This window comes from Melanerpes formicivorus, unplaced genomic scaffold (assembly GCF_026170545.1).
Source record: "Melanerpes formicivorus ecotype bairdi unplaced genomic scaffold, bMelFor1.0.p_v2 SCAF_11, whole genome shotgun sequence".
Classification (NCBI taxonomy): Eukaryota; Metazoa; Chordata; class Aves; order Piciformes; family Picidae; genus Melanerpes; species Melanerpes formicivorus.
The window spans coordinates 11937356-11961483 of NW_027142363.1; the positions used below are offsets into that span (position 1 = coordinate 11937356).

General features: G+C 43.3%; 2 protein-coding genes across 6 annotated transcripts; both read right to left on the minus strand.

The window, feature by feature from the left end:
• Positions 1-941: 941 nt before the first annotated feature.
• TMEM50B (transmembrane protein 50B) lies at positions 942-23900 on the minus strand. 3 transcript variants are annotated; one of them, XM_068144542.1, is made up of 7 exons: positions 23823-23900; positions 9530-9704; positions 8136-8248; positions 6530-6597; positions 5471-5563; positions 5209-5266; positions 942-2527 (listed from the first exon to the last, which is right to left on the minus strand). In XM_068144542.1, exons 2-7 carry the CDS (start codon positions 9626-9628, stop codon positions 2482-2484), a joined length of 477 nt encoding a protein of 158 aa, XP_068000643.1. In that variant the 5' UTR covers positions 9629-9704; positions 23823-23900; the 3' UTR covers positions 942-2481. The 3 variants fall into 3 exon arrangements, with proteins under 3 accessions (XP_068000643.1, XP_068000642.1, XP_068000644.1); XM_068144541.1 differs by lacking the exon at positions 23823-23900 and adding an exon at positions 15383-15476; XM_068144543.1 differs by lacking the exon at positions 23823-23900 and adding an exon at positions 13100-13134.
• Positions 20586-23908, minus strand: DNAJC28 (DnaJ heat shock protein family (Hsp40) member C28). 3 transcript variants are annotated; one of them, XM_068144538.1, is made up of 3 exons: positions 23823-23908; positions 22484-22573; positions 20586-21981 (listed from the first exon to the last, which is right to left on the minus strand). In XM_068144538.1, exon 3 carries the CDS (start codon positions 21926-21928, stop codon positions 20810-20812), a length of 1119 nt encoding a protein of 372 aa, XP_068000639.1. In that variant the 5' UTR covers positions 21929-21981; positions 22484-22573; positions 23823-23908; the 3' UTR covers positions 20586-20809. The 3 variants fall into 3 exon arrangements, with proteins under 3 accessions (XP_068000639.1, XP_068000640.1, XP_068000638.1); XM_068144539.1 differs by having other exon boundaries at positions 22484-22639; positions 23823-23895; XM_068144537.1 differs by lacking the exon at positions 23823-23908 and having other exon boundaries at positions 22484-23782.
• Positions 23909-24128: the final 220 nt, after the last annotated feature.

The window sequence follows — 24128 nt, forward strand, 5'->3', positions numbered from 1 at the left end:
TAAAGCTTTGCAAGATTAGTCCTATGAGGAAATAATCTAATTGCTTGTAATTAGGCAATATGCCAAGACAATATTGTTACCTGAAGACTTAGTCCTGCTGGTAAGAATTTTCAAGCCAGCCCTGAACTGCACCATACCTGCTTTTAAGTTCATCCATGTTATTTTTATATAGTGTGCTGTAAAACCAGGAAGAACCACAGGCTCAAAGGAGCAGAGGACATAAATAAAAAGGCAATTAAAATGAATGTTTAGCTACACAGCACACAACTTCCTGGATAAGCACTACCCTGACATCTGTTAGGGAGAGTTGTTACTACATTGGCTCAGTTACACAAATAAGCCAAAGATAAAAATCTTTTGTTGGAAGTGATCCTGAGTCACTCCCACCCTCACAACTGCCAACTGCAGCAGGCCCAGGGAGCCATCTTAGCCTGAGCTTACACTATGCGTGGTGTTAAGTGGACCTTAGGCTATCCTGAATGGAGCCTGAATGGGTCTCTCATGGTTCTTCTGTCAGCTACCAAAGACACATAGTCAAAGCTGTATAGAACACAACCAAGAAATAACTGCAAAAAACCAAACATGGTAGAAAATGCAAGTAACCTCAGAAAAAAGCTCTTACCTTGCTCTTAAGAAAAGTCTTTTTTAACTGGGACCTTGCATTAAAACATCCTGGGAGAGTTCTTCCAGTGTCAAACACTTGGCTTGTGCTGTTCAAGGGTCATGTGCACCATACTATAAATAGGATTAGCTGTAGGCCACAGTTGTTCCTCACTTAGTGAAAAAAGCCAGCAAACATTTCCAAGTTCCTGAGCAAGAAACTGACAGACCTGAAAACAAACCCTTGGTTTGACTTAGCTGCTGTAAGACTCCTATGAAGGTCTCAAGTACTACTTGAGCCATTGAGCACTACTGTGCAATCACCTTGTGAAGCTCACTAGTTTGAGAATGTAAGATAAAGTTTTATTGCAGTTTTCTGAACTTACAACCAAACAGACAACTTATGTACAAAGCTATGATTGACACCAGTGAATATATCACAACTCACTGCAGGACAGTGACAGCAGGATGCAGTTAGTCTAGCCAGTAGCACAATTTCAGCTGCAGTATTTGCTTCATATTCTGTCCACTGGAGCAATTCCCACAAGGGAGCAATTAGATGACTAACAGGATACAGTAACTATGCACAGAAGTTACATTCTGCAGTTCAGTGCCATTTGGTCAGCAACCTTGATACACGGAAAGTTATAAAAGCCTTTAGACACCAGATAGATTCAAATGCTTTAAAAAACACAGAACTCCTAAGATAAAGTCATCACCAACAGCAAGATGAACCTACAAGATCAGTCCAAAGCTATAAAACATGATTGTTCCTCCTTTTCTGTGTTCTCCAGCTACAGGAAACTGGATTTCAGTAATGGAAGCATTCCCAAAAAGTGCCCAGGAAATTGAGGAGATAAATACACTTTAAGTGGGACAAATGGCAGTCCTAAAACTGGCAATTATGTCAATGTAAGATTATGAGCAATAAATACCTCTACCCTATCCCCATTTGAAATGCTCACCTTTTCAACAGAGAAGGTAGCAGGATAACCATTGATGGGCAAAAAGCTTCCCCTGAAGCAAAAAATGCTAGCCTGAAGATGTTGGTCTGACTCTCAATTATTCCTTATAATCCTTAAGTATGACTGGCATCAGTTTGTTGGTTTGGGTTTTTTTTCATTCCAATACTTGTAAATACATCAAATACTAATTGGTATGCATTATACTGAACAGCACTGGAAACCTAAGAACTGTGGTGCTACCAAATGTAATTTGTGCTGCAGCTGTTGAGTCAGGATCGGTTTGCTTTACCATGCAAAACCTGCTTAAAACAGGGCCTTGTTTATAAAGGCTCAGAATCTTTTACAGGAAAACAACAAACACAAACCCCCAAACTAAAACCAGCTACTTTATGTTTTTCTGATGAGTTACATAAAATTCTTAAAATCAGCTCTTAGCATACAACAGAATTTACCCTCATGAAAGACAGGCTTAGCTGGGTCACTTCCACCTGCTGACTGCTCCTTCAGGTTACACAGGCAGCCCTTGCACAACTGGCTGTAGTTCATCTATACATAAAAGCAATGACCCCCTTTACAGGGCACAGGTTGTTATTCTGCTTGATGACAGAGTCCTGCTGAAGGTTCTGACATGTGAAGGTCTGGAAGATCAGCTCTTAGGAGTTGATGGAAACCCATGTACTTGAAGACATTTGCCTCAAGATTTCAGAAAGAAAGCCTGACATTCCCTTGTTAAGATATATACAGTCATATATACATATTCACAAAGCTGTCCTGGGAAAAGAGGGAGCTTATTACAGAAACTGTCATTTGTCTCAGTTCAGTCTAGAAAGCAAAACAAGAACAAATAGATGTATATATATCTACATACATAGTACGACATAACCACTGTGGAATAGACAATGCTATTTGTGATCTCTCATCCCCACAACTCTTCTGTTCTCCCAAACTTGTAGATCAGAGTACTGAAAGGAGACAAAAAAAGAAAAACAAAGAAAGAAAAAAATCAGACCATACACAAGGTGGAAAAGGCAATTTTGACAGTACCTTTAGAATCTTAAACTATCCAAACTACAAATCAACATCCCTCCAGTAACCAGAGCTTGTATTCAAGTCAGTATCTCAGTTTTGTACTTCTATTTCATTTACTATGCACTGAAAAATGACAGGGTCCAGCTGAAGCAACTGCTCAAATACAAAACCTGCCAGTCTCACAGTAGAGGCAGCTGCCCTTCTGAAAGGAAGAGTTCTAGTATTTGAGATCCTAGGACCAAACCACCAAGTTACAGAGCAGCAAGTCTCTCAGCCTGGCATCTGGCAATCAGCTGAACATAATGCATCATTAGGGCACTATTACACAGTCAGCTACAAATATATATTATGAATTATAGGCAAGGATCTAAAGATAAGGTCATTGTGGCAGAAAACTAGTGGCTAAATAGTTGGGATATTTAAACCTGAAATGAGTCTCCTTCTGAGAGACTGCGGTTTGTGTACTGCCTCTATCCTTATCCTGTTTAATTCTCTGAAAGGTGGTTGTAGCCAGGAAGCGGTTGGTCTCTTCTCCCAGGCAACCAGCACCAGAACAAGACACAGAACTCACAGATGAACTCATAGATGAACTCACAGAATGAACCAGGTTGGAAAAAACCTGAGAGGTCATCCAGTCCAACCTATCATCCAACACCATCTGATCAACTAAACCATGGCACCAAGTGCCTCATCCAGGCTGTTAAAATAGAATAGAATGGAGTGGAGTGGAATAAGGCAGGTTGGAAGAGACCTCAAAGATCATCGAGTCCAACCTATCACCCAACACCATCTAATCAACTAAACCATGGCACCAAGTGCCTCATCCAGGCTCTTCCCAAACACCTCCAGGGATTGTGACTCCACCACCTCCCTGGGCAGCACATTCCAATGGCCAATCTCTCTTGCTGGGAAGGATTTCTTCCTAGCATCCAGCCTAAACCTCCCCTAGGGCAGCTTGAGACTGTGTCCTCTTGTTCTGGTGCTGCTTGCCTGGGAAGCAAGTCTCAGGCTGCACCAGGGGAGGTTCAGGTTGGATGTTAGGAAGAAGTTCTATACAGAGAAAGTGATTGCCCATTGGAATGGGCTACCCAAGGAGGTGGTGGAGTCACCATCATTGGAGGTGCTCAGGAGGAGACTTGATGGGGTGCTTGGTGCCATGGGTTAGTTGTTTAGGTGGGTTGGATTGGTTGAAGGGTTGGACGCGATGATCTTGAAGGTCTCTTCCAACCTGGTCTGGTCTGATCTATTCTATTCTATTCTAATCATGTGCCAGACTACAAAAGAGATTTATGAACTTCTATTTTTGGCAAGAACACAGCTGATTTTCCAAACAGGGAAGCACAGCAGCGTCAGTTTAGCTCATTGCAAAACATTTGACACAGTACTAGAGGAAAACTAGCCAGCTCAGTAATTTAAGTGCGTGAAAACTTACCAAAGAGGAGGCGATGTGAACTTTCCTAGTGAATGCTTTGGATGTTACATTATTTCATGCTTTAATTGGCTTTTATTGACTAATAAAATTAATGGATTGCAGAATACATTATACATGTAAAAAGAGTTATTACAGACAGAGTTTCAAAGGGGAATGTGGTACACTTAATGGTAATTAGCAAAATGAAAGAAATTTATTTGAGTACAATAATCCAAGTGTGCTACCATGTTCTTAAAGGAAAAAAACCCCACCAAAATCACTCTTCACAACTGAAAGCTCATCCAGCAGAAACAGATCCAGGTGTATCACTTTTCAGATAATTGAGCCATTGGTATGAAACAGCTGGAAAAAGGGCAAGAGGATCTCCCACCTAGTGCTGCCAAGGTATTTATAGTACAGAGATGAAAGCATAATTGCCATTATCCAACAGCACTGACTGTGTCTCGTACAGAACGCTGCCTACATCCTTGGTCATGCTCATTCTATGCCTGTAAGTTCAGAGAGACCAGAAAAAGGTAGACTAACAGGAGCATGAGGGGAAAGAAGAGCCTCTCATGGGCCAAGAAGGAGCTTCTAAGCAGCAGAACAAAGGCAGTAGAAAAAAGTATCAGAGAACAAAATGTTGACATTGTTTTTAAGAAACTGTTTGATCAGAGCTGATGCACTGAATAGTATCACAGCAGGTCTTGTACAAGGTCAGTTTACTCAGGGACCCAAGAGGTCCCTTTGGCTTACATGCTACCCTCCTCAAAGAGAGGCCAGGATGGGCAATAAATTGAAATACAGAGGGTCCTGCCTTGAGAGCCAGCTCCACACTGTGGAAGGTCCAAGCCTGGAGACAGCCTCCAGTTTTTGGAACTTATTTTCCAGGAGTATCAATGTGCACGTGTCTCGGTCCAGAGAGGGAAAGAGACTCAGTTCTTTTGAATATTCCTGTGTTGTGAAATTAGAGGCACAAACAAGGCCAAAATATCAACAGCTAGACTATTTACTACATAAATAAAGTGGATGGATCAGAAGGGGAGAGAGAGAAAATAGAGAGTGAGAGAGAAGAGAGAGAGAAGAGGAAAGGAATTATATTACCACACCCCTCACCCCGACAAGCTTTTAGTTGCTCACAGCACGGAAGCAGGTAAGTCAGATACCCCTTTGGATGAGAGGAAATTTGTCCAGATAACTCACCTGAAAAATATCAATGCATTTTGGAAAAACACTGCTAATCCAGGGTAAACATTGGTGTCTGCAAAGTAACAGAGGAAATATTAAGTTCTTTTGCACTGGAAGGTTGTATGAAAAACACTTTTCATAGTATCGTTCTCGGACTACAAAACCAGACAGTATGGCTCTGCCAAAAGCAGACCACACACTTCCATTCTTACAGATTTTTCCCCCTTTTGGCTGACAGCAAAAGTATTTTTCTCTATGTGAAAATAAACAAACTTACTCTGTGTAACATATGCTCCAAAAAGAATCCACATTGAAGCAATAAGTGAACCAAACATCAGCATAAAGCCAATGAAGAGCCAGACACGAGCACCTGCAGGGAACATTAAAACCTCTGAGAACCATGTAGACTATTAACTACTCTACTATGACACAGGATGTTATCTTGCTGAAGGCACAAAGGTAAAGGGTTAATCCCTTTATTAAGGACAAGATAAACCACAATTTGCTTTCTCTAGTAAAACACATAATAGAGAGGTTTCCCTCATTTTGGTGAGCAGGCACAGCTATAACGTCATTTAACACAACTGAAGTGGGCTAATGATGTGGTCCTTTGCCAAAGATAAGTGTTTCTGGGGTGAAGGGGCATTCCAATGGGGTACATAAAACAAAGCTTCCTGTGTTGACTTCAGCAGGTAGGCAACATGCACCATAGCTAGATATTAGCTGCTGAAAAAGGAAGACACCACCATTAAAAACAATCAACCTGCTCACTTATGTGAAAGAAAAGTATTTCTGTGCAAAGATTCTCTGAAGCCCATTTATGAAAGACAGACAAAAAAAGGCATCATATGCTAGTTAAAAAAGATCATTACATCCTGCCAAGATTTCCAGTGAGGCATTCTACAGGTCACAAGAGAACAGATGTGGGATCCACATGAGAAACAGCAAGGGAATTACAAATGAAAGCAGAGAGAGAACAGCAGGTCCACAGACACCACACAGTAGGTGACACAGGGAGGACACTGTTTGCAATACACTCTAAAATAAGGCATTCCTAAGAAATGCCTGCTCCACAGCCTACCACAAGGCAGAAATTTACCTCTTCCAAGCTTAGGTATTCGAGATATAGAGACATCAAATGTTCTAAGTTCATCTTCTTAGCAAAGCAACACTTACCTCCAAGTATTAACTTTATAAAGAAATGAACAGAAGTTCTCTCTGCTCCATAACTTCTGATTGGTGTTTAACCATCACTTAGGAAAGCAAAACAAAACAAAACACAACACACACCTTCTAAATCATTCAGTCTTGGAACTCAGCATGATTTTTCATTTACCTGTTCTTCCTAAACATCCATCACTGTAGCTGTCTCCTCTCACCTGTGCATTTGATACAGCGTTTATCCTAGGAACAAAAGAAAAGTGCATACATTTCAGGTTATGAGAAAATCAGTTTGAAGTTACAAGCAAAAAGCTAGCTTGCCTTTTTTGGTTTTTTAAGATGTGACAAACTCTGGGAAAATTCCTTGGCATTCTGTATAGTCACATTCCTTGTCCCTTAATGGAACTTTACAACTGGATTTTAAGCAAACACCTTACTTGTTGCTACCAAGAAATAATGGTCCTGGTGGACTGAAATACTGGAGGTGTTTAGGAGGAGACTGGATGGGGTGCTTGGTGCCATGGTTTAGTTGATTAGACGGTGCTGGATGATAGGTTGGACGCAATGATCTTGAAGGTCTCATCCAACCTGGTTTATTCTATTCTATTCTGGTCACTTTTTGGCTGTTTAAGTTCTTAAAATATCTAAAGCCACTTCATAGGAATTAGAATTACATAGAATTACATAGAATAAACCAGGTTGGAAGAGACCTTCAAGACCATCGTGTCCAACCCATCAACCAATCCAACCCACCTAAACAACTAACCCATGGCACCAAGCACCCCATCAAGTCTCCTCCTGAACACCTCCAATGATGGTGACTCCACCACCTCCCCAGGCAGCCCATTCTAAAGGGCAATCACTCTCTCTGTATAGAACTTCTTCCCAGCATCCAACCTAAACCTCCCCTGGTGCAGCCTGAGGCTGTGTCCTCTTGTTGTGGTACTGGCTGCCTGGGAGAAGAGACCAACATCCGCCTGTCTACAATCTCCCTTCAGGTAGTTGTAGAGAGTGATAAGGTCACCCCTGAATAACAACAACCAGTAGCACAGTGCTCTCGTGATTATGATACAGGTTGCTCTCCTTCACAATGAGTACTGTAAGTATTCAAGTGAGAGACACCCTGTAAAGAGGGGCAATACATTTTCTTAAAATGAGTTACACTGAGGAAAAGAAAGAAAAACCAACAGAAACTTTCAGATACCAAGTGTTAAGGTCTTGCAAATCCAAATGCATCATCTTCTTCTCACCAATATTGCACAATTCAATACAAGCTATTTTTTCTCCTTCAAGCTTGTCACATCTACATCTTTATAAGCATACCTATAATACTACTACCTCTCTCATTTGAGGAAGTTCTGGGCCAATTATGTAAAAACAGGGGAAAATGCAGGCAAATGTTTTATACTGAAGCAAGCAACTGGGCAGCATTACATGAATTTTTATCTAGGAATCTAAATACTTGTTAGAGAAAGCCTTATTAGAAGACCTTCCTTGCACAGAAGGTGGTCTCCTTTCTTACATTTAGCTGAAGTACACACGAAAAGCAATTTACTTTAAACAGATGGAGATAGAGAGGACAATGAATCAATAGATTATTATCAGAAACAAAGGCCAGAGGTAAAAGACAAAAGGTCTTTACATTGCCATGCAGAAAGATTGCTCCTAAGTAAGTTATAATCAAGTGATAATAGTTTTATCACGTCCCATATTGTCCAGTAAAAAGTGTGTGTATAACAGTTGACATTTATTAAGCAAGAACTCACTTTCTACAGACTTACATGAAAAAAGCTAGTGTTGAGAACACCCCACAGGTATGGAAGGCATGGTTCATTTGTTCTGGCTTAGGGTAAACTACTGCAGCATCTATCATTATCCACCAACCTGTGAAAAACTAGAGAGACAACAGAACAGCGTTACAGGGCTGGAAGAGTACAGGGACAGGCAGACAAAACATGGCAAATGTTCATGCATACCATTGGTTCAACTGTACAGACTATTCTAGGAAACTGCTAATTTAAAGTCAGAGCCTACATTTGCTATGCAAGTTCTGCATAAACCTTAACAATGGCATTTTCAGAGGAGCATTTGGTAATTAGTCACTTTTTCTCTTCAAGTAAAGTTTTGTTGTATGCTTAAATTCCCTGCTGTCCTGATTTGAGTTAGAACAGAACTAATTCTGTTCAGCGATCTTTTCAGCTCAGCCTCTTCTAAGTAACTGCACTTTCTGAAGGTAACAGTGTATTTTCACAGACAGTGTCTGCTTCTAGAAGTGGTACAGCTTGATGTTTACAGTTAACTACTAAGCACTGGTATGCAGAAAGGCCACTGCTTATACTTGCTGCTACAGAGACCAACATCATTGCTACATCCTCTGTCCCACGCTGGGCTGCCATAAAGCAAGAAGTTACAACTGCAGGGAGAAGCAGACAAGACAAGTGACCATAAACTGACCCACAAGGGATTCCATTCCATATACATCACCACCAGTATAAAGCTGAGCAATCACAAGGGTCAAAGTCTCTTTTTCCGTGGTTGGCATCCAAGGAGGCCTCTGTCCATTCTGCCTTTGATCCCAACCTGTACATTCCTGAATTCAGTTCCCACATCTGTCACTGAGTCCAGACTGGGTCTTCCCCAGTGCCTGCCTACAGCAGGTGAGGGTGCTGGGTTGGGTTCAATATTGGTTTTGTATATATTTAATTTTAATGTTCTTTTCATTAAACCTGTTTTAGTTTTCCAATCCATAAATCTCTCTACCTTAATTCCCTTTCTTCTTCCTACTCACTAGTAGCTGGTCCAGCCTTAACCCTTGACACCTGTACAGCTTTAAGAACAAGAATCTGGATTCTAAGCAGAAGAGATACAAACTATGCATAACATAGGATAACACAGGTGTTCCAACATACCTAATCATCAAAAAAATTCACTAGGAATGTCAATCTTCTTTTAAAGAAGAAGTAGCAGAACTGGTACATCTTTATCAGACAAAATGCAAAGTCATGTGACCTGTTAAAAAGCTAACAATTACACTTCAAAAAACTTCAAAGGAACAGACTGGGTTGAGGAGCAGTTTAAGAGTGAGACCTCACTACATCTGAAACAAGACCATAACTGTTTGTCACCCTTCCAAATGTGCCAGCAGAGCTCTGATTCCCAGCCTTGCAAAACTTACCAGTACACCTGCAACTATTGAAGCGATGGCATTTCTTCTTTCACTCCAGTCAATGCACTCACATTCTGGCCACCGGAAGTTGTCCAGGAATCCCGCCATTTCCTTCGCAATTAGATAGTCCTCCTTAGTTTGTACTTATACATTAATTTTGCCATGAACAGCTATGTCCTAAATCCTGAAACACAGGCAAAGATTAATTTGCTACAAAGTTGCAGAATCTTCAGATGTTTGACAATTCTCGTGAGCGATTTTTACAACCTATTTGGCATTTTGTTTTGGTTTTACAGAATGAAGTATTCCATACTTCATATGTTGACTTGCTGGAACGAGTCCAGAGAAGGGCAACGAAGTTGGTGAGGGGTTTGGAACACAAGCCCTATGAGGAAAGACTGAGGGAGCTGGGGTTGCTCAGCCTGGAGAAGAAAGACTGAGGGAGCTGGGGTTGCTCAGCCTGGAGAAGAAAGACTGAGGGAGCTGGGATTGCTTAGCCTGGAGAAGAGGAGACTCAGGGGTGACCTTATTGCTCTCTACAACTACCTGAAGGGAGGTTGTAGACAGGCTGATGATGGTCTCTTCTCCCAGGCACCCAGCACCAGAACAAGAGGACACAGTCTCAGGCTGCACCAGGGGAGGTTTAGGTTGGATGTTAGGAAGAAATTCTACACAGAGAGAGTGATTGCCCATTGGAATGGGCTGCCTGGGGAGGTGGTGGAGTCACCATCATTGGAGGTTTTCAGGAGGAGACTTGATGGGGTGCTTGGTGCCATGGGTTAGCTGTTTGGGTGGGTTGGATTGGTTGATGGGCTGGACACGATGGTCTTGAAGGTCTCTTCCAACCTGGTTCGGTTTATTCTAAATAAAAGGTTTATTCTAAATACACTCTACAGATTCTATATTGAGCTGTAACTAAAACCAAACACACACTAGCTTACAAACAGAATTACAAAACTAAACCCTCACACAACCCAAACCTTTATGTATTATATATAAATCATCATATGTAAAACAGAAAATAAATTAAATAGTATACACTGTTTGTGTGGAACAAAAACAAAAGCAAGTCTTGCTTCATCTTCAAGCCAAAATCCTCTCTCTGGCATTAGCAGTTAAAAAAAACATTAACACACACACACACACCGCCCCCCCAAGGCTCCATATGCAGACCAGAACTTCAGTCAGGCCAAGGAATCTTGTTTAAGATACCAATATTTTCAGATAGATAATATAGAGTGCTCCTAACAGAGTAAAAGGGAATAACTCTGGACAGAAGGAGGCTCAGGGGAGACCTTCTTGCTCTCTCCAACTCCCTGAAGGGAGGTTGTAGCCAGGTGGGGGTTGGTCTCTTCTCCCAGGCAACCAGCACCAGAACAAGAGGACACAGTCTCAAACTGCACCAGGGAAGGTTTAGGCTGGAGGTAAGGAAGAAATTCTACACAGAGAAATTCTACACTTGTTTCAAACACGATGTAAAGCCTGACTCTAATTCAGAAAGCAGGTCCAAAAAAGCCAGTGGAAAAAATTATTTCAGGTATACCCTTCTGTGATACTTAAGAAATAGACTGTTAAATTCTTGCATGACTTAAAGAAAGAAATCTTATTACTTCTGTAAAATTGCTCTGGTTCAAAAAGGCTGAAACAAAATGGAGAGTCCTTTTTATTATTTAAAGAGGACAGACAGTTTGGTTTATTAGCTAATATAATTAAGCCAACTTCCAAGCAAAAAACTGACTAGCATTTATCCTAGCAAAACTTCTTTCAACTTCACACAGTCAGTACTGGTAACAGTTATGGATGCCACACATTGCACAAACCTCTGTCCTAATTATTAGGTGTTTTTAAAATGCTGGGTGACAAAACAGAAGCATTTTCCCACTTCACAAATCTGAGCCAAAACCTCTCTCTGCGCTCAGTTGTATTGGATATCAAATGGAGTTTTCACAACTGCATTAGTGACAAATAAGTGAAGAGAGGAAGGGTAGAAAAAGTTCATTTACTTTTATATATATCTATATACCTTCTATAATACAGGGCAACCTTCTGCCAAAGCCTACTATTTTATCAGAAATCATATTTTTGGCACTGAAAGAAAAGTGCAGGTTTGTGAGACAGTATTAATCTTACCTCTCTACTCAGGAGGAGAGAAGCACCCTATACAATGTGAATAGATTAAATACTATCTGCTGGTGGTCTTTCTAAAGCAAATACTAGTAACTGATGACATAAGTCTCCACTTCCTCTCTCTTAATCCCCTCTCTGGAGTAAGTTGATAAACATGGAGAAATACTGTGCATCGAATTTGGAACAGACCACAGGCAAATAGTCTAGAATTATTTCTGCACATGTCCAATGTCAGAAACCAGCACTGCTTTCACAAGGAAGGCTCAGTGGAGAGCAGGCACACAAGGACACCATCCTCAGCAAACAGAGGTGTGAATGAGGCTGCCCTTTTTCTAAAATCAGCTAAACATAAACAGATGCCATTCAGCATGCTGCAAAGGAATCTTTCACAGAGGTTATTTCAGAAGAGCCCCACCTCACAGCAAAATGAAACATGTCTGTCACTAATGACATAGCATACAGACTTGAAAGACAGGTGACTACAAAGCAGTGGTACACCATATCCATCAACATTACTGAGAGCATGTACATTCTGTGACCTATGTGTGGGCACTCCTCCCTCTGAGAGGCCAATGCTATTTCTGATCAAATGCACACCTAACTGAAGGCACCTACATGCAGAGGCTTCACCATAAAAGGGCTGTGGGGTCTCCATAAAAAGTGATATTGGGAAGTGGACTGCAGGATGTCAAAACATTCCGCCCACCCAAACTGAAGTTCAACCAGCAACTCTCCCGTACTCGCATTTAAAAGGTATGCACAGTGCTGATCATACTGGAAGGACAGACAGCACGGAGCCAAGTCAAGCGTCAGGTTGGCCTGTTGTTAATTAAACAAGCTCTTAACTGAACACCTGGCTGCTATGCAGTACTGGTTTCAATATGCTGGAGGGAAAAAGTACACTGACATGCCAGAAGAATGCCCTCCAAAGGGACCTTAACAGGCTTGAGGAGAAAGCCCATGCAAACCCTGCACTGAGATAATCCTCAATATCAATACAGACTTGGGGACACATGGAACGAGAGCACCCCTGTGGAAAAAAAGGACAAGAGCTGGCCATGCACAACTGCAGTTCAGAAAGCCAGCTGTAACCCAGGCTGCACAATAATGAGCATGTCAAGGGAAGCTACTTTCCTGCTTTGCTCTGCTCCCCTGAGCCGCCAGCTGGAGTACTCTGTTCAGCTATGGAGTCGCCTAGAATCAGCCCGGAGATGGGCCACAAAGATTGGGGCCTTCCATGTGGGAAGGCTGGAACATCTCTCCTGTTAGGAAAAGCTGAGAGAGTTTTGAGTTGTTAGAGAATGAAGGCTCCAGGGAAACCTTATTGCAGCCTTTCAGTACACAAAGGCAGCTTATCAGAAAGATGGAGAGAGTTTTTGCCAGGGCCTGTAGCAGAAGGACTGAAAGAAGGCAGGTACAGATGGGATATAAGGGAAACAAATTTACACTTACAGTGAGGAGACATTGGAAGTGTTGCTCAGGAAAGTTGTGGGTGTCCCACCATTGAAAATGCTCAAGGTCAGATTGGCTGGGGCTAGGGAATGATGTCCCTGCCCATGGCAGGAGAACTGGAACTAGATGAGCTTTGAACCCAAACAACTCCTTCAGTCTATGACAATGCTTCATATGTATGTAGCTCTCAGCACCCCTACCAAAAATGGAAGAAAATATGCTATGCTTCAACTGCGAAAGACCAGTGATATTGTGAAGCTGAGCCTCCACTAAGGCCACAAGAGCTGAAGTTTATCCTCGTATGGGTAAATATGGACACATACATAGGTTTTAGCCCAATTGTATCCTACTACAGATAAAAAAACCTGATGAAGACAGATGCTTTCAGCTGGACTTTCTCACCTGAATAAAGGTACAAAATTCACTCTCTTGCTTTAAACTTTTATAGCCACATACTTCACAACAAGGAAACAAGTAAAACAACCCCTTGCATTATCTGTCCTTCAGCGTCCTTCCTACAGTCTGTCTCCTCCCCTTTTCCAAGGCCAGACAGGTTCTCCCACTGCTCTTAGGAAACATTTCTCTCTCGTGCCCAACAAACAGAAACACAAGAACACTTGCAAGAACAAACTGCTGACTGAAGGCAGCTATACTTGCTGTAAAAACAATACTTGGTGAACACTAGCGCTCAGGTTAAGACAAGTAGCCTATTATTCAGAGAAATGAAGTGAAAACACAAGAATTTGAGTTTAAAATTTTCATCTGAAAAAAAAAAAATCAGTTTTCTTCTCCCAAAATGAAACTGATCTCATTTGAATAAAGTATTAAAAGTAGCTGCAAGAAAATACAAAAAGAAAACTGGCTCAAGCTGTGCAAGGGCCCCCGGGATATCATCAGGCTTAGCAAAGAATGCATATCCTCCCATTTCCCAAGAAGACAGACAGGGAAAGAGAAGAAATATAAAGCCAAGAAGAAAACCCTGCTTGCCTCAAAGACGACAGTACCTTCCTCAACCAATCAATCAGAATATGCTTTAAGCCACATACTTTTCCCTTTATACATATACTATGAAAATGCATTTGGCGTGTTCACTGTAAGAAGCTTATGTGAATATTGGTATTAAGGTCACTGAATTTTTTTAAGGGGGATCTTCAGACCACTCACTTATTTTGGTAACTACGTGCAGTTTCACTTCTCATTCCCCATACACCACAGCACTACACTGTATTGTCTCGTTTTTAAGGGCTGTACAAAGACAAGAGGAGGAGGAGAGAAAGGAACTCTTATACAAATTCAAATAAAAACATAAGGATGTGTGGCAAAATTACTACCCAGGCAATCACCTTCCACAAATCTGTGGTGATGCTCAGAGCAATGTGAATGCTGTCTACAGCAATGATTCATTAACAATGGTATTAAAGTTTAAAGGCTTGAGAGAGGAAGAATAAAAGATCAATTCTGCAACTGACCACAGGCCTATTTTTGTTCATAACAGCAGATCATGTGCATCAATATTTATTTAATGGTCTCAAGCCATGACGGGGCAAGATGAGGCAGAATCCCAACGCTGCAAGCAAAGTCCTGACAGCAATCATTGTGCTGAGGGCGGCATTACTTAGAAAAAATAAGGCACTTGGTTTAGATTTCATCGACGGGGTTCGAACGTTCTGCTCAGTAGCACTGTTTCCTTCCCTAGACGTGGCTAATGCCAGCCGAGAAGGACCTGGCCATAACCCTGCGGCGGGAAGAGACAAGCCCTGCTGCCCCTCGGCCACCCCGGCACCCGAAGGCAGGCCCCCAGCTTCCAGCGGCTGAGGCCGCGCCACGACAAAAGGTCACGGCGCCGGCGTGACCGGCAGAGGAACGCGGCCGGATAGTGCCGGTCCCAAAGCCCGAGGTGAGAAAGGCCTCTCCACGCTGCCCTAGGCCAGCACCCAGGGGTACGTTGGAGCCCCGGGCACCGGGCCGGGACCGACAGAGCCGTCCCAGGCCGCGAGCGCAAGAGGAGGGACGAGCCGCTGCTGCCCTGGGCGGAGGGGGCAGCGGAAGGTCCCCCGCGGCTCAGCGAGGAGGGACGAGAGGAGGCGGTTCCGGGGCGCGCGAGGACCGATGGCCGGGGGAGGCACGCGCACGCTGCCGCCGAAGCGGCTGTTCCGCGCTGCCCTCCCACAGCGCCCCCGCCGCGGCCGCCCGCGTCTCCAGCGCGCGCGCGAGCGACCCAGCCCCCGGCTCCACCGCCTCCCACCCCCACCGGCGCGGCAGGAAAACAACCACCGCACGTACCCCCGGTCCTGGGCGAGACTCTTCCGCCTGCGGAGACCTGGGACGCGCGAGCGATGTGGCCGCACGCCAATCGGGAGCTAGTGCTGCACGTCACAGGAGGCTGGGTAAGGACGGGGCGCCACTATTGGCCGGTGCCACAACCCACGCCAGAGCCTGGAGCGACAGACTGCAGAGGAGGCGGGAGCAAGCTCCGCCCTTTTCCTTCCTGGGCGGGGAGGACTCTGTGGAGCGGGGCGGAGTGAGGCAAGCCGCGCCCCGCTCCTCTCTTCTGCCCTCTCAGCAGCGGTTGTTCGTATCCTGCCAGTTTACAGTCGCTTCCCCAAACGCTTCTGGCCCAGGTCGCCTTGCAGCGTCCCGCCAGTAGTGTACCTTCACATTGCTCAAGCAGCTCCCACGCTTCACTAGGTGTCGTTACACCCCAGCCCTATGCCTGAATACAAACAAACTGAACTAATAAGCAATCCCGTGCTCCTCCAACTGTCCACAAAGAGTCATCTGAGTTATTTCTTCCTGACTTCACCTCATTTCCCAGCCAGCCTTAACACAGCCCAAGAAGTAATTGCTCCACCTGTATGCCACCCTCATTAGCAGCCTGCTGATGTTCGCATTCTTGCCTGCCACATTCCCCTTTCTCACACGCAGTGAGCTGGCAGGGGCTGGGGCCAAGCCAGCTGGGTGACCTAAGTGGCACTACTCACCCCACAATTCCTCCACACCTACCATAGCCAGAGAGAAGGAAGAGTGTGTTTCTACATGTTATGGCTGGACAACAGACATGAACAGTTATCTGCTTGTGATGCGGTTTTGAACGTTGCCCAAAACATACCAAACAAAAAGTTTTGGCTCTTAGGTGGATTATCTTCATACTTCTCACATACAGAGTTCAGTTCTCCTGTTTTCTAGGCCTATTTCTTGCCAAAGCATTGGAAAGAGAGACATACTAGCACCAGAAGCAGCTTTAAAGAGAACCATCCTCCTATAAAATACAGGCTGTTGCCTATTAAAAAAAGCTTTGATGTCAAGATTTTAGAGATGCTAATGGAAAAGGATGTAATTGAATTAAGTATTGAAGTTAGGAAAATGATTAGTCTTGAAAAGTCACACTCTGGTAAGAGGGAAAAGTACAGAATCAATCTGAAAAGTGAGAAGGAGAAATCTAGTGGAACAGGATAAACAAAAGAGGAAGGCATTTCAATGAAGACAAATATGGGGCACCAAGTAAGAAAAGAAGCACTCTGAGAAAGGCATATAAGGATACAAACAAATAGCAGCAGCATTCAGGTTTCTTGTTAAAAGACAGTTAAGCTGTGGCCCTGTGAAATCCCACTCAAAAGTTGTACTCCAGGCCCTCTTCTTCTCAGCTATTTTTCTTTTCTTCAGTTTTACATGCTCACTGTGTTCCACCAGGTCTGAAGTTAAGGTGGTCTTTTGAAACTCCTCCTTTCTCACTTTACCTGGCCCAGAGAAGATGCTATCCACTGCAGAAAGGATCAGTAGGAACAGTTGTTTCTTACTTGTGATGCTCAGAACCACACCATGAAGAAAATGTTTGTAGCAAAACTCTTGGCTTGCTGGTCATAACCAATTTGTATGTGCCCACTGTTAATACATGTGCCAGCATCTTCTCACCCTTCTCTGGAAGCATTACACAGTTTGCTTTCCCCCTATTCAACTTGCTCCTCTCCAGTCCCTTCCTACCACTCTTTCCACCCACCACCACACACACCCCATTCTGTTTTAACAGCCAATGTCAGCAGTGTGAAGGTAAACCATGTGGTTGCCACATCCAGAGAGACACAACTGGTAAGGAAATACCTTCAAGGGAAACACCACATACTCTCTTGTCCCTCAAAGTGGCACTTTTCCTGCTGAGCATACGGGTTAACCAGCTGCCTTTCATGTCCTAGAGCATGTCTTGTTCTTTCCTTCCTTTATTTGTCAACACTGTTCTCTGTAACTCTGTGTGCATCCTGAAACAGAACAGCCTGCTCAGAAACAGAAAAGTTTCAGCAGGTTTCAACAGTTACAGGTTATACAGGAACTCTTTGGTTCACAGGGCAGCCTGAGCCACTATTTCAGCTAGCCTACAGCTATATGTCTTACTTTTATTGGAAAGCACTAACACATATAATTGTACAGTTTGCTAATAGCACCTGAAAGAGCCATCAGGTTATTGAACAAGAAACACACTCTTCACCTTGAGAAAAGCTGATACCTCAGTTAATGTATCCTAATAATACAGTATTTTGTCTTCCTATTAAGATGTCACTTAGACAAGCCTTTCAAGCCACAAGCTGCAAGGTAATTCAACCAGCACACAAGGAGTTATGGGAATAAGCAACACATTTGTAGCTGGAATCAGGTAGCCGTTATCAAATTCCAATTAAGTCTGCTGCCAGAAAAATTACTTCTGAAGGCCGTTCTCCCCAGGGCTTTTCTAATTCGTATGCAGCTCCTGGTTTCACTTGTTCTAAATGTACTGACTAAATGCTGCTCTTAAGATTTTGTGAGCTCAGAGCAGCAACAACAAAAAGATGAACTCTGCAGAAATGCACTCCTCCACACACCTGGGGAAAAGAAATGTAAATTATTTTTCTCATCATCACTGCCATAAACATTGAAGTGGATTTTTGTTTCTGGCAATTTTTCATCACAGGCAGTGTGAGGCTGATTTCAAGCACCCAGAGTCAGGTTCATTTAAAATCAAGCAATTTTAAAAGGAACATAGAAATCACTCCTTATGCTGACTCATCTGTTATGGCAGCTTTAAATATTTAAACTGCTGATACTTATCTTGTGGATTCCATCATGGCTGTATTTATTGCAATCCGGTTTCTATTTACCCTTGTGCAATGAATTTGATTTGCAATTAACTCTTTTCAGAGTTGCCATGGGGTTAGTTTAAACGGCATTTCTGATCCAATTCCCATATATCACTGGGAAAATCAAAATCTGACCTTTTTTCAAGACTACTGTGTCAAAGGACTTCCGTAACAGTATGTTTGATTTAGGGTTTTCATTAAAAGCAAGACTACCTAAGTAAGCTATTAAAATAAACATTCACATGCACAGCTGCTAAAATGAGTATGGAGGTTATGAGGTCAAAGCCTTCTGCTGTCACCTGGGCTAACCCATGATTTCAAAGAATCCTACCCATATCACAAAGCAAAGGATGGTAATCCAAACTCGGATTTCCAAGTTCTTAGAAACAGAGGAGAGCCATGTAACCCAATTTTTCTGAGCATTTGGACTAGAGCTTTGCAAATGGCAGATCAAGGCAGATCACGTGCACATTTTCTTCCTACTTCACCACTGTATACAGTACTTTGTACCTGTACCTGCAAGACACCCATTAATTCTTACCAGCTTTGCAAACTCAGAGAACGGCTGAAAAGTACTGTGTCCAGTTCTGGGCTCCTCAATTTAAGAAGGACATTGAGACACTTGAACGTGTCCAGAGAAGGGCAACGAGGCTGGGGAGAGGCCTCGAGCACAAGCCCTATGAGAAGAGGCTAAGGGAGCCAGGGTTGTTTAGCCTGGAGAAGAGTAGGCTCAGGGGAGACCTTATTGCTGCCTACAACTATCTGAAAGGTGGTTGTAGCCAGGAAAGAGTTGGTCTCTTCTCCCAGGCAGCCAGCACCAGAACAAGAGGACACAGTCTCACGCTGCACCAGGGGAAGTTTAGGCTCGAGGTGAGGAGAAAGTTCTTCACTGAGAGAGTTGTTAGCCATTGGAATGGGCTGTCCAGGGAGGTGGTGGAGTCACCATCCCTGGAGGTGTTTAAGAGGGGATTGGACGTGGCACTTAGTGCCATGGTTTAGCAGTCATGAGGTCTTGGGTGACAGGTTGGACTTGATGATCTCTGAGATCTTTTCCAACCTTAGTGATTCTATGATTCACTGTCTGCTCCATGCACTACTAGCATATCTCTTCCTCCTAACTGAATCTCATCAGAAAAGATCTAATAGCAGAGATCTAACAGCTAATACTAGTCATGGCATGACCTAGGAACACATAAGGCAATGTTTTTTACTTTTGTCACCTTAATTCCTAAAAAAAAATAAAATAGTATGTTAAAGGAAGCTGAGACTATCCTATTTTCCAAACCATGACAAACACACTGTCATTATTGCTTACTTGCTGTAACACAAAGGCTAGAAACACCTGCAGTGTTTACCAATAAATGCATTACATCCAATAATATTACTAGATGACACCCTCTGACAAAAGATTCCTCAGTTAATCCATTCTACTACCAAATGTAACACTCCACTCACACATTAAGACTTCATCTAGATAAGCAAGAGCACAAAGACCCAAATGAGCACACACATTGTTACCTGCCCCAAACCAAATGCATTAACAGAGGCTCTGCTGGTGCCAGGGCAGCTGGCAAGGTTGGTTGTGAGCATCATCTAGCTTTAATTTCTGAAATTCTTGAGATTGGAAATTCACCCTCCCCGGCATACCCAGAGCCTGTGGGACACCTTCCTACAGACTGGCTGGATGCAGTACATCTCCCAGACAGGTAGAGACAGTGAGTCTGAGTCACAGAAGGATGAGTGAGGAACAGGACCCATACAGATACCGATCTCTATTCAGTGACACTTTTTTCAAAGGCAAAATCCTCTAAGAAAATCAGATTGCATGGGGAACTGAAGGTTACCAAAGGTGAATCAATCTTTGGTGTCACTGCGATTCTCCTACTCTCCAAGCCATAGCCTTGTACTTTAATAGTACAGCAATAACTCACACTAAGTTCCCTCATGCCACTATTCTAAAATATGTAAACAGTGCAACTACTTTTAGAAATTAATATTGCCTCTTCTTCTTGCCTTCCAAAAGCCCTATAACCAGGGCACAGTTTTGGCCAGTCTTATTTATTTGCTTGGATGTTTTCTGAGGCTCCTTCTCAATTAAACACCAGGTACAAAAATGGACTTCCACAGAAAGTACAGTTGTGGTTCCTTCATTCTCATTTATTTTAACCTTGAAGAGATGAATGTATTTTTAAAAAATGCATTACATTTGTCAACTGGAAGCATTTACACAAAAAAAGGATAAAGGTCAAACCAACGCAGCGCAGCTTCCACGTTGTCCTTACTGTGCCCCGGTTTCACCTTTTGAAAAGATAACAGAGGGCAAAAGTGAGCATGCTCTCTGCTAAGGTCAAGCTTTTATTTTGATTTCAGCAGAAGCAAAATGAGGTGCAAGAGCATAACTGAATTTATTTGTTCTTTAACAACATTCACAGATAAATCGAGCACCTGCAAAGGCACATCAGACAATCCAATTACTCGTAACAGGTGTAACAGCGGACAGCTGGATTTGACATTTTCAGCGTGACTGAAATCTCTGTAGTGCTACAAGTTTCTATTAATAAAGTGCATTGAAAATCTTGACAAGAGAGGTGAATTAGTACTATCTTTACTTCTCTGTAAGGTTTAACCACTTAAACAGAGAAGACTTCCATCCAAGCTTTTTAACATTTTCCACTTCATTTTCCTTTGTGCCTGAGTTAGAAGCCTCTGTGTTTTCCATCAAAGCTTCGTAAGTCTTTTGTGCTCGAACAATTTCTTTGTCTGCACTGAAGTGCGTCATTTGTCTGCTCAGAAGAGGAACAACTAAATTGAAGTTGTCAACTCGTTTATTTAATTTCCTGATATCTTCTCTAAATTGCTCACAAATACGATTCCACTGCCTTTGCCTATGTGGTGTCATCGGCCCTCCCAGCTTACTCTGAGACGCCACTATATTCTTTCTTAACCGCTCAATAGTCTCCCGTATTTCTTTCTGCATCAGGATCCACTCTGGCTGGTAACCATTGTCTATCAGGATCCTGTTCAAGTTGTGAGTCATAGGGTCAATATAGGGACAGTCAGAAAATTTCTGCAGAGGTTTTCCTTTGCCCCTGAGGTTGTCAAAGTCTCCTTTTGCCATTGACTCTTGGATGAGGTCCTCAACCAACCGTTCAACTGCCTGAGTTATTTTCATCTTTTTGCTCTCCCTCACATCTTTGGCTTTCATCAGGTCGCTCCCAGCATACTGGCTCTCAAGCCTCTGCTTCCGGTACTCCAACACTTGCTCAGTGGCACGATCTACTCGAAACTGCATGTATTGCTTTTCTCTTTGGCTTGGTGTTCCAATGCCAACGCCTTCAAAACTCAAGTAGTGTCTATGCTGTGGCGATTTTGTTTTGAAGAGATCTTCCTCCTCTTCGTTCTTCTCACTTGATTTCATTTTGGTCGCCACATCATCGAGCACAACTCTGTATGCTTCTTCCACCTTAATAAATGCCGCGGTATCAGCTGTGGCAGCACTGCTGTCTGGATGGTACTTTTTGGCAAGACTTCGATAGGAGTTTCTGATATCATCAAGGGAACATCCTTCCTCAAGCTCAAGAATTTTGTAAGAGTCCTTGATGCTGCTTTTAGGTTTATAACCTGACAACATTCTGTTGCCACAAATGTGGGGAAAGAGCTTCCGGATTCTTGGAATCATTGTTTGGCGTGTCACTAACCGATGCCCTGTGTTGTTAGCCAGCATAACACAAAGCCACTTTATATTTCTTCAGGTTCTGCTACATTATAAACAGTGACCTATAAACACATTTTTATAAAAACTATGTTAAATTTGCTTTTTGAAGGAACTTACATGACTTATCTAGAAATGCCTACAAAATTTCAGAACAGTATGTAATTTTTATTCTCTTTTACAGACTAAATAGACATCTGCATTTCTCACTACTACTGAAGTAGTAGTACAATGTAAATGAAAATTAATTCACAGGATAGCTTTCTCCTGCTATAGCAGCAGTGGCATACATTTGGTTTGTGTCAGGTTTGCACCACAGAATTCCCAAAAGGTCTTTCTGCAAACTTAGTGCAATCTAAACTGGAAATAGGCTTTATGTCGAGCAGTATCTTCACCAAAAGAAATCTCTCTCTTTTCCTCTCTACACCTACATTCAGTCATCAACCAAATTTTCCATTCACATACATCAGTGCCTCAAGATCAACTACCTGGTCCATTCTCAAAGTATTTCATTATAGTACCCTTTTGGTATTTCACTGAAAACAACTGAAGTAGCATTCAGCTTACAGATCCATTTTTATTAACTCTTGTGTCCCAGCAGGACTCTCCCATCGTAGTGGCCAGTCTCCTTCATTTGTGCCAGGTCAGGTTACAAATCTGGAACTCAGAACAGATCAATAGCAGGTAGTATTTCATTCTGTCAGAAATCTCTGTGCTTCTGAACTATTTTGGGACAGCAAAATGAACACCTTTAGCAATTGACAACATAACTAATTTGTGAAGTAAAATCAAAAGTAAAGAAATGTAATACAAACTGCATACACAATTTATGCATCAGCTAACTTCTCTTTACTAATGAAAATCCTAAGGCAAATGCCACATACGTAGTGTTAGAGTCTCCCTTTGTGAATGCATCGAGGTCTATGCTGTATCCTTCACTGACCTCCTTTCCAAACAAAAAAAATTGGTTAAATTTAGGTTAAGTTTAACAAGTAAACACTGTTCCTACACTCTGGATGTAACATACAGCTGTTCTGCACTAACCCACCTGATAAGAGAAGAGATAAGAGGTGCACTCGGGGATAGATAAAAGATTGGATCAATCCCAAATGTTTTCCAGGTGATTTTTATCTAAGTACTAAGTAATCAGGTTATGGTTATTATATAGGACCTTATTCATATATTTTTTAAAGTTTATATGTACATTAAGGATATGTACATTAAGGAGGCTCTGGCCAGCCTGATCTAGTGGGGGGTGTCCCTGCTCATGGCAGGGGGGTTGGAACTAGATGATCCTTGTGGTCCCTTCCAACCCTGACTGATACTATGATATGTACATTAAGGATAGTTAAAAAAAAAAAAAAAAAAATCAGTGAATACACTTTAAAACTTCAGCACACTGATCAGAAGAACATTTTTTTTCTTAACTCTAGAGACTCGGTTTTAATATACTCTTTTAAAACCGCATCAAACTCTTTATGTTTGTCTTATGCATGTACAGCACCGACAGCTGCCGGCTGAGCGGGTTTTGATTCCCTGGCCGTGCGAATTCAGTTCTCAGCTCTTCCCAGCGGGCATAGGTACAGGGAGATAAGACGGAGCTCCTCCTCCCTGAAGGCCAAGGAGGGCTGCGGCATCCATCGGCGCATCCCGCCCCTCTGCCGCGCAGCTCCGCTAGAGCCCCCGTGGCTGACCCCCAGCCGCCAACCCCACGTGAGCGCTCCCGTTACCCATCACAAACGTGTTTGCGCCGTGAGGACTAACGGGAGCAGCTACAGACACACCTGAAGCCGGGCACTCGCCACCCCTCCACTTCTCAAGCTCTTATACAGAGCGGGAAGGGCTCCCCGCAGCGGGACACGCACTCTTCAGCCCAGAGTCCCGCTGCCCAGCGCCCCCGCCTCACCTGGTCCCCGTCGCCGCCCTCCCTTCCCTCTCTCGCACAGCGACGCAGGTCCGTGGGTGCGGCAAGCGCAGGCCCAGGCGTGCAGCAGCAGCAATAGATAAGGAAAAGAAAGAGGAGGGACGACTGCTTTTATCCTCCGTTCAAGGACAGACGCCCTGTCCTAAAGGCGGGAGGGGCGACAGAGAGGAAGCGCCTGTTTGGGCGAGAAAGGCGGCCCGCCCCCGCGCCGCTCACCAGCGGAGGGAGCCCACGGCCTGCCGCAGTCGCGCGCCTCAGCCCGAAGGCAGCCGCGCGCACGTCGCCGCG

Excerpts from the sequence above, each read along its gene's own strand:
- TMEM50B (XM_068144542.1), bottom strand. The coding sequence starts at position 9,628 with ATGGCGGGATTCCTGGACAACTTCCGGTGGCCAGAATGTGAGTGCATT. Across the intron at positions 8,249-9,529 it reads CAATAGTTGCAGGTGTACTG|TTTTTCACAGGTTGGTGGAT; the intron begins GTAAGTTTTGCA and ends TTGTCTCTCTAG. Across the intron at positions 5,267-5,470 it reads TGGAGCATATGTTACACAGA|ACACCAATGTTTACCCTGGA; the intron begins GTAAGTTTGTTT and ends GTTACTTTGCAG.
- DNAJC28 (XM_068144538.1), bottom strand. The coding sequence starts at position 21,928 with ATGCTGGCTAACAACACAGGGCATCGGTTAGTGACACGCCAAACAATG.